At 42.2% G+C, this 9,615-nt stretch overlaps 1 protein-coding gene across 2 annotated transcripts; it reads right to left on the bottom strand.

The window, feature by feature from the left end:
- Nucleotides 1-87: 87 nt before the first annotated feature.
- On the bottom strand, nt 88-8,523 carry slc25a18 (solute carrier family 25 member 18). 2 transcript variants are annotated; one of them, XM_032523005.1, is made up of 10 exons: nt 8,265-8,523; nt 6,878-7,202; nt 6,580-6,705; nt 5,572-5,627; nt 5,345-5,435; nt 4,404-4,519; nt 3,157-3,343; nt 2,081-2,244; nt 1,622-1,697; nt 88-1,476 (listed from the first exon to the last, which is right to left on the bottom strand). In XM_032523005.1, exons 2-10 carry the CDS (start codon nt 6,895-6,897, stop codon nt 1,335-1,337), a joined length of 978 nt encoding a protein of 325 aa, XP_032378896.1. In that variant the 5' UTR covers nt 6,898-7,202; nt 8,265-8,523; the 3' UTR covers nt 88-1,334. The 2 variants fall into 2 exon arrangements, with proteins under 2 accessions (XP_032378896.1, XP_032378897.1); XM_032523006.1 differs by having other exon boundaries at nt 6,878-7,538; nt 8,265-8,409.
- Nucleotides 8,524-9,615: the final 1,092 nt, after the last annotated feature.

Here is a 9,615-nt window from a genome sequence, read left to right as displayed (position 1 = left end):
CGTGCGGACAGCCAAAGGACGTCTTCCATTGTTCTAAAGCACCTAACATATGAAAAATCAAAGAAATAAATGTGTGACACACAGAAGTCAGCATGTATGAGATATATTTATTTACAGCTTGTAAACAGTTTACTCAGGCTATGTTCAGTCTACAATGGAAATGTAGTAGCCCAGGTACACTAGCCACACAAACATGTCTTGCATTACAAATGTAAAAAAAAAAAAAACTAGTGCCACAAATATAATTTTTGCCGCTAAATTGGACTCAAGTACCAAATCAATGTTGCAACGCCACCAATTCCAATGAATGAATTTAAGACTTCCCGTTTTGATGCTTTAGAAACTATCAGCAACGATAAGGCTTTGCATATTTGTTTTTGTCATTGTGCGCACATCATTTGGAGGAATGTGTTTTTATGTGTAACTAAGCAGTGAAATCAGCTCCAGGCTTCTCAAAGCTTTTCTTTAAACCCTTCGGATCTGTGTGAGGAAGAGGAAGTCAAGGCAGACAGGCAGTCTAACCTGTGGCCTCTAGGCAGGAAGTGAGCCGTGTGTTAGGGTATATTGTATGCTAATGCTGGGATTAAAGCATTACCATCAGATTAACAAATGGCTTTAGCGTTTCTGGCAGCCAGCACCTCCCAGTCCACTGAAGGAATCTCAGGATTACAACTGAGACCTCACGGATGGCATGGGAGGATAGGCCTAAAGGGATTAAGCTCCTGTTCCAGAGAAACACATCAGACGCTGAACTCTAAATGATTGGCAATTGAGGTCAATCTAAAGAGCCAGTTCATACTTTGGCATCAAACTTGATGCAGTCTTAGCTTTTGATAAAGGGGGATTTGTCACTCACGTAGAAGGAGGCACAGCTCTTCGCCATGACCATACAAATGGTCAGATTGGCATTTTAGTTAGCAGCCTCAAACAACATGCGGCAGCTCTCTCTTAACAACCAGACAGAATCATCTCTCTCAGGAGAAAGGAACGGCCCCAGACATATTGCAGCAAGCACGTTGGGATAACCAAGACAACTTGGGACACTTAACCCTCATTTTAGTCACACACATACACAGGGCCCTGTTTTACCTACAGAACCTGTTGACAGCATGTAAAAACCTAGAGAAACATGATTAGTGTGAATCCATTGGTCCACATATTAGTAAATAGAACCTCTTCATATCTCAGACCATTCCTCTTCCTTTGGTTGGCAGATTGTGGCCGTATCTCCCTCTCTCTGTACTGTATTCACCTCTCACTCAGTTGTGTCGTTCATTCACTGCAGATTTAAGCAGCAGAGACAACACAACCATCGCCACTAATGCCAAGCACTGCTATCCCAGCAAACCTAGCACCGTTTCCCCTACCCCGAGGAAGTAGACACCCTGTGCAATGCCAAAAAGAGGAGCAATAACCAGAGCACGACATGTTGCACCCTTCAGGAATGCTGATGGGCCCTCCCGCGTCATGATACGCCTGCAAAAGTACACAGACAAAACAAGAGGGGGAAAAAACACTTAAAGGAAATGTTACGAGGGCCTTTAAATATTAAGGTAATAAATGTTTAAAATAAAATAAATGCTAAATAAAATAAGTGTTGTAATATAGACTAAAATCTCACCGTGTGCAGTCAACAATTCCTCTGTATGTGTCCTCCCCTTCACCTTTTTGCAAGGTCTGTAGACGAGTCTTTATGACTGTACAGGCATTTAAAACACATAGGTGGACTGTCATTTCATCCGTTTAAAGATTATTGTCAGTGTGTTAATGAAAGTAAACTGGAGCCACAAATGAAAATCACAGGATGATGGTTCATGTTAACATGTAGTGTAATATTAACACAAGTAGAGAAGTCGAAAACTCAATGAATTGATTCCAAAATAAAAACAAAAAACAGCGGCCATGGCATGCATACTCCTTTCTGCTAATAATCCCATGATGCAATGCGTTACATTTAATAGACAGGGAGAGATGGTTGAGAATGAGTAAACAAGGGAGTGATTTCGGACGCAGCCAATATCTGACTACCTATCCTGCCCTACCAGCTCATTTACTATGTCCATTTCTGTCTTCCACTCACCGTCCAGGGGTGTTACAGCCACGGCTGCAACTGAGCCTGCGCCGCAGCCTGCCAGAAAGGACTGCCAGAATGGCGCCCGGTCCTGCACATCACCCACTTTTTCCCGGCCCAGCGCGTTTAGGTTGGCAAACAGCGGGAAATAGATCATTGAGAAGGGGACATCCCTGAAAATTATGATTAAAGGATTAAAATCTCAAAGATAAACGGCATTAAGAACGAAATGGGACGGACTAAAAACTAAAGTGGGAGAGGGTAAAGTCCCAGAAACGCAAAGAGAGAAAGAGACATGGACCCATTGAACTGTAGTACAGCAGGCAGACATAGCCGCAGGAATCTATTGATCAGTGTTGATTGGTAGAGGTGTCAGGAATACAACAACCACTGTGTGAGTTATACAACGTGAAATCGACTCATTAAATCAGTGAGGACAGATTTGAATGAAAGGAAAGACAGTATGAGGGGCCATCAGGAACATCTAACTACGTATCAAGGAATCTCTTTGCGTGTGTGTGTGTGTCTCTCCTGCATGCACATTGCCAAGCGCTGTAGTAGCGGTCTCTCCAGCAGGGTGAGCAAGGCTCCCTCCTTCCCCCCTGCCGGGCCACATAACTACCTGGATGTGTGAGGGCTAGACGAACCGCGCTTATAGTTTTAAAGTTGTGAAAAAAAACAAAGCAAAGCTACTTGTTCCGAAAGAGGCATGTGTGCAAGCTCATGTAAGGGATTTGTTTTTAAAGGTTTCCAACATGAGTGCAAAGTATGAAAAGCACAATGTCATGGACTGAGTGGGACACCAGTGAGGTCAAGAGACAATGAATTATAATTGACACGAGAAACAAAATGCCTGGAATGGTTCAATATCCTGGACCACGGCTGACTTTTCTACTGCTGCTATGTACGAAGTGTTTATGCTAACAGTATATCACTAAGGTTGGCCTCTGTCTCAGTCTGGCTTTTTAATTTAGTTGTAAAATAGTTTGTAAATACGTATATTAAAAGAGACATTAAAATCATGCATTGTAAGTATGTGTGAAAGTGAGGGAGTGTGTGTGTGTTTATGTCTTTGTGTGTATGACCTCATTAAGGTGGCTCCTGCCCCCCTGTAGAGGCCTGCCAGCCCTCGAGTCTTCAGCAGATCTACAGTGATGCTGGTGGCCGAGGTCCGAGGTGGAGGGTTCGGTCGCGCCGATGGGGGGGCCACCAATGTTGGAGCTGGACCGGTGGCAGCAGCCTGAGCTGGAGTTGGAACAGACCTCTGGGCGGCTGATAGTCAAACACAGATTGTCCCAGGTTAGAAAACACATGCAGGCCAATGTTATCCTGCAGCCATCCCTGTTACTGAACAAAGGATGGGCTACCAACCTTTGGTTTTCCTTAAAGACTATTTTTTGGGGGGCTTTTCCCTTCATTTGCGGTGCCAGTAGATAGGTGGGAAAGGTTGGCGAGAGATGGGGGATGACACGCAACAAAGGGTCGCAGGTGAGCTAGTGGTCGCTGCTGGTTTTACCATTTTGACAGAAAAGTCAATGTGAAGTTTTCCAAAAGATGCTTTCATATATCACATTTATAAACAATGTGTGAATGCTCACAGTGGGAATTTATTGAGAAGCTTGGTACTTGCTGTGTGTAGGATTAAAGGTGCAGTAGGTAAGCCCTATAAAACTAACTTTCTGTCATAGTTGCTGAAACTGATCCTATGTTCGATTTGAACTATATGAATCAGGTAAATTAAAAGAAATATGGCTTCTCTGGTATCACCTACAGCCTGTGGTGCAATTTGCAAAAATGTCAATGTCAATCACTGCTCAGGCACACGCATTTCATAGCATCCTCCCCTCCCCCCGCACGAGCTGCGGATAGGTTTCCCCCCGCTCTATCGCGCACATCTCTCCTTCGTGGAGTGAAGGGCTTAGGAGACCGTTTTGGGCTTTAGTGGAAAGGGGGGAGGGACTGAGAAGTTGTGGATGTTCAAATTTGGGTTAAATCCTGGATCTTCGCAATCCTTCAACGGTGACCACCATGTTACATCGCTAGTTTCTCCAGTAGCCCAGAACGGACAAACCAGCTCGAGAGAGGGCTTTTCGCTGCTTTACGTTCTACACACTTGGAAAGGGAGCGTTGAGTGAACGGTGTTCAGTTGGTTGTAATCTGCAACCTCACAACTAGATGGTACTTAATCCTACATACTGCTCCTACACCAGATCAATGTTGGCATAAATAAGACAAAAGGTGCAATTTTCAGAGTTTATTTACTTCCCAAAATGTCAGCACTTTGCCTTCTTTTACACTGACATACATTTTAGTAATGTAATGACCAACTCACCGAGCCTTCCTGCATCCTGCAGCTGGATCTTAAGCATCTCCATGGGAGTGGTGACTACCACCTGACAGGTCCCAGCCCCACACCCTGCCAGCACCTCGCCCCACAGGGGCAAATGCCTGAAAACATAGTAACGGCTTTGTTATACTCACGTGCAAAAATAACAAGAATAAGCCTCTGTAATAATAGGCCATGAGTCAGTGTAATCATTTATGAGGGCTAACACACAAGCATGACATTTTTTAAGTTTAGTTTGTTTGCTTGCCAGATTTTTAACAACATCAACAAACAAATTTGTTACTGATTGACATATATTAAAGTGCTCATATTGTGCTCATTTTAAAACACTGTAGATTTAGATGGTTTAATTTTCAAAAAACACCATGTTTTTGTTGTACTGCACATTGCTGCAGCTCCGCTTTTCACCCTGTGTGTTGAGCTCTCTGTCTTAGCTACAGAGTGAGACATCTTACTTCTGTTCCATCTTTGTTGGGAGTCGCACATGGACAATTCCTAGGTCAGCACTACTAGCCAGTCAGAAGCAGAGTATATTGGCATGCCACGCTGGAGGCTAGGCGAGCATAATAACGTGTGTTACAAAGTGACGCACGTTCGTCACAGAAGTAAAGGCTGGACTACAATAAAACTTTTTGGAGCAGTTTGTGATCAGTGTTTCCTGTTGGAGATGGTAAGTCCCTTTGGGGCGGACTTTGGGCTTTTTCACATTGTAAACCTATAACATGCTCAAATTAGATATATAATACAATAAAGGCAAGGAAAAAAGCCAAAAAGCATAATATGAGCACTTTAAGAAATCTGGGAAAAAGCCCAATCTGTAATGTGTAGTACAACAAAAATATGGTGTTAATATATACTGTAGCTTAAGATGCTTTGTATGTAGCTTCATTATGTGACGTATAATTGAAGGGCAAAAATCAATTCACCCATCCTTAGAGAGCTTCTGTCTGAAGACGTCATTGGCAGCTAGCTTGATGGCTTTTTCTGGTGTAACAAGAGTGAGGTTCACTGCAGCACCTAGAAAAGACAAACACTTTGACAGTTTCCACTGAGGTACACAAATAGAACAGTAGAAACAACATCGTAGATTAAGTTTATCGTAAAGCCCAGTTGTAGTGTTGTTTGTCACAGGGATTAGAAATGCTAAGAATACCTCTGTAGCATCCAAAATAGCCCTCCGAGCGTATTGTCTTTGCCAGACAGTCCAGCCTTTAAAGTAAAAAAAAAAAAAAGACAATTGACATTTTGTCTGTTTTTCATTTGGGCCTAGAATACACCACACCAATGTTCATATGCTTCACAATTAGCTCTTAAGACAGACATGTATTTAAAATTATTAAAGCATCATCTAGCCCTGCCTTTACCCAAATACTCCATGGCCGTGTGTTCGGTCACAACAACAAACTGGACAGAGACCAGCGGTGTCAAAGAGCTGTTCTGTTCATTTCTTTTCTTTGCAATGAGCATGAAAAAAATCCAGCCTTGTGATTAGGCCTTGAAGGAAAATTATACAAGCTATTTTCCTTCTCTGACTCACAGTGGGAAACCGGAGAAATGTGTTGGTTAACACCGGCCACGCCCAGCCAGCCAGCAGCATTGATGCCCACCAGATGTGCGCAGTTCAAAATTCAGGGTCGGTCTTTTAAGGACACACTGCATTTCTTAAAACGTCCTCACAAACTGAAGTAGTTGCATGTGAAATAGTTTGAGTGCATTCATTTAAACGTTTGTCTGGTTTTTGGTTAAGTTACCACAACGGTCCATCAAAACACACACTGTATACAGCCATTTCCCGAATATGATCCCCATGAGGGAGTTTTGTACAATCTCAGAAAAAACACTGGGCCAAATATGGGAAGAGTGTGTTTAACAGTGCTGCTCCTCCCTCTAAGATTCAGTAGGAAAGTATGTGAGTCTGCATCATCTATTCTGACTTATTTGTAGGTCAAATCACAAGAGAGCACATTTAACCACCAGTAATCCATTCATTAGCAGATATTTTGAAATGCTTTTACAGTTCAGAGACTTTTACATTCATCTGTGGCCATTCCCTAACTAATATAGATAAAGATGAATGTAGAGCCTTTTTCTCAATAATAATTTTAAAAGTGCAGCTCAGTGACAGTATCGAGTTAACTCGGGACAGGAGAGCCATACTCACATTCCTTTGTAGACTTGGATGCCCTGCTGGTTCTGTAGGCGGGTCTTAGCCAGGTCAATAGGAAATACACATGTCACACCAACCAGGCCTGCTACGCCCCCGTTAATCAGCTTAGCAGGGAGAGAGCTGAAGGATCAACATAGACACACGCACACACATAAGCATAGAACAAGTCACCAACACAGGCCATGCAAATCCCAAATTACTTCATGGACAAATATACACACACACACACACACCACATAGTGAATACATTCATCTTCATTAAGCCAAACAATCATAAGTAAGAAATACTTACCTAACTTTCTTCTCCGCCATCCTGCTTGGGTTTGGGCTCCAGGCCCGCTACTCCTCTTTCTTTTTCTTCTCCTCTCCTCTTTCTCCTCCTCCACCTACCCCTCCTCTTGGTCTTCCTTTTCCTCTTCCTCTTCCCTCTCACACTTTGGCATGCAGTCCAACGTTGTCACCACAGCTCAACCCTCACCTGCCCACCCACGCCACGAATGCTTCTCACTGTTTCTTTTAACGTGGTAGCAATGAACTGCCTTCTTCTCCCACCTGGTATGGTCAGCCCTTCTGCTTTGATGTGCCTTACACCAAAACCCAATCTCTGCCTCCACTGCCTGGAAACACAAAACAATGCAGTTAATATGGAGTGAATTAGATGAAAGAGCATGAGACTAACGTCGGTCTGTTCTCCATTAAGCCCTGTTGAATAGATGTTTTGAATGGGGATAGGAGTGTATCTTTGTTATGGAGGATTGACACACCTTACATCAACTAAAGAGTCTTTAGAGAGAATTCATAAATGTGAAAAGCGGCATATCCCAGGACGACCACACTGAGACAGAACATCTTGAGTCTCTCTAATCTGTCAGCTAAAAGGGATAAGAGTATTTGATCTAGCAAGGAGGGCAGAACTGAAAATGAGGGGCTGGAATCCAGAATTTAACAAAGGACTGAAAAGGAGATTTGAATGGAAGTTGTAAAATCAGTTTGACAAGTTTTTTTTTCACCTTTATTTGTCCTGGAAGTACAACGGTTTGCAGTCCAGCCGTAAGCAATGTGTAGCACACATAATACAAATGCTGTTGAAACCTTATCTTAGGTTGACAGCCATCGCTTTCCTTTGCTATGTTTTCTCTTTTTTAGCATTCTTTTTCTGCCTTTTCCCCTGCTGACTTGCCCTTCCCTCAGCTTCCTAATTAATCTCTCTTAATCTCTCCACCTCCATTCCGCCTCTATTTTTACCTCTGTAAACCTTCAGTCTATTCTGGCTTGTCCTCTCTTATGAGAGTATCATCTTCATTTATATAATTTTCCATCAGTTCTACTTTTTGTTCATGTCCAAATATTTCTTTCTATTGATCTCCCCTCTACACTCTGTCTTTTCCATTGCTTGATCCTAGTCACATTCTACACATGCCTTTCACTGAGCCTCTTTCTGTGAAACTTTCTTTCAGCTCAGCTCCATTCACACACAGTAGTGACCCTGCCAAAACACAGACAAGGGCGCCTCACCGCAAGCCAACCTCCAGCTCCCAGACCACTGCTTCCCTCAGAAACTGCACTGAAATACCCCGCCCATACAGTTCGCACAGCACAAGCCCCCCCACAAGACAGCTTTCAAAAACTTAATTTTTCTTCCATCCCAGAGATATAGCAGTGGGGAATGGGGGTCTTACCTCTGTTGGTGCTCCCACAGACAGGATCAAGCTGTCCACTTTCCTTTCACTTCAACAATGCGTGCAGCAATGGTAGTCAAGCGCGAGCAATCTGAGAGACCCGGCCGCCACTCAGGGGCCGTTGCACAAACACCAGCATTGTCCTGCTGCCTAAGTCCCTCCTTCTCGTGGTGACTCCCTGTGTGACACAGCCCCGGCAACACAGCTCTGCACTAACACAACTCAACATAAACGCACGCATGCTGCAGCCACAATGCATGTAACAGACACGCCAGAAACACCACAGTTAAACTCTGTGTGTATCGTTTCTAAAAACATACATATTTACAACATGAACAGCAACAAAAAAAAGACTACCCATCAGTAATGAGCTCTCTATTCAACAGTTCCTGGATTACATAATACTTCTAGTCAATTTGAATTCCACAAATGTTCTGTTCACAGGCTTATAATTTCAAGCAAAGGTAACAGTAATATGCCAATTATCACTGTTAGGGACATTTTAATTTATTTATCTTGGGGAAAAAATGTAAAATGCAGTAATTAAAAACAAGAAAGTCAACAAAAAGAGCATGTGACCACCATAGCAACCTCTCCATGCCCCTAAACTATTTGTACATGAGCATTGATTGGTGTATTGATTCTTGTTGATGGAAAAACAAATAGCCTACTATCAGTGATCATTTCACTCATTTACTCATCTTTCATTAAAGATAATATTTTCGGATGCCTGGTTAGCTCACTTGGTAGCGCACGTGCCCATTTAAAGAGGTTCAGTTCTCAAAGCAGCGACCGCGGGTCCAATTCCGACATGTGGCCCTTTGCTGCTTCTTAGTCCCGCTCTCTCTCCCCTTTAATGTCTAACATGTCCTGTCACAAATAAAGGCATATATGTCAAAATAATAAACTGTTTTCTAAGTTGGCTTTCACATTTTAAGCACTTGGGAAAAAAGTTTTGTTTGTGGTGAAAGTAGAAAACTGCTTGTGGCCTATACTGTATGTCAATATGTATCTGTAGTGCCTTACTCTTAATGTTTAGACAATTAAATAGCTAAAGAAAATAAATCTTTATTAGAGGATAAAAGGATAAACGGTTTCTAATTGTTGACTGGAAAAATGTAGAAGAATAAACTGTATATATATATATATATATGTATATATATATATATATATATATATATATATAATGTATAAATAATGCCTAAAACATAAGCAGTTAGTTTAACATATTAAATATGTGGATCAGTGATACCAGTTATCTGCTGTCATTATACAGTACCTTAGCATACCAATATACCCAATTGTTGAATTGTATTACATTTTTTGTAATAGGCAAAAGTTAATAAATAGT

This window comes from Etheostoma spectabile, chromosome 8 (assembly GCF_008692095.1).
Source record: "Etheostoma spectabile isolate EspeVRDwgs_2016 chromosome 8, UIUC_Espe_1.0, whole genome shotgun sequence".
Lineage (NCBI taxonomy): Eukaryota > Metazoa > Chordata > Actinopteri > Perciformes > Percidae > Etheostoma > Etheostoma spectabile.
Note: the sequence above shows the minus strand (reverse complement) of the source record. Positions and strands in the feature narration are given on the sequence as shown.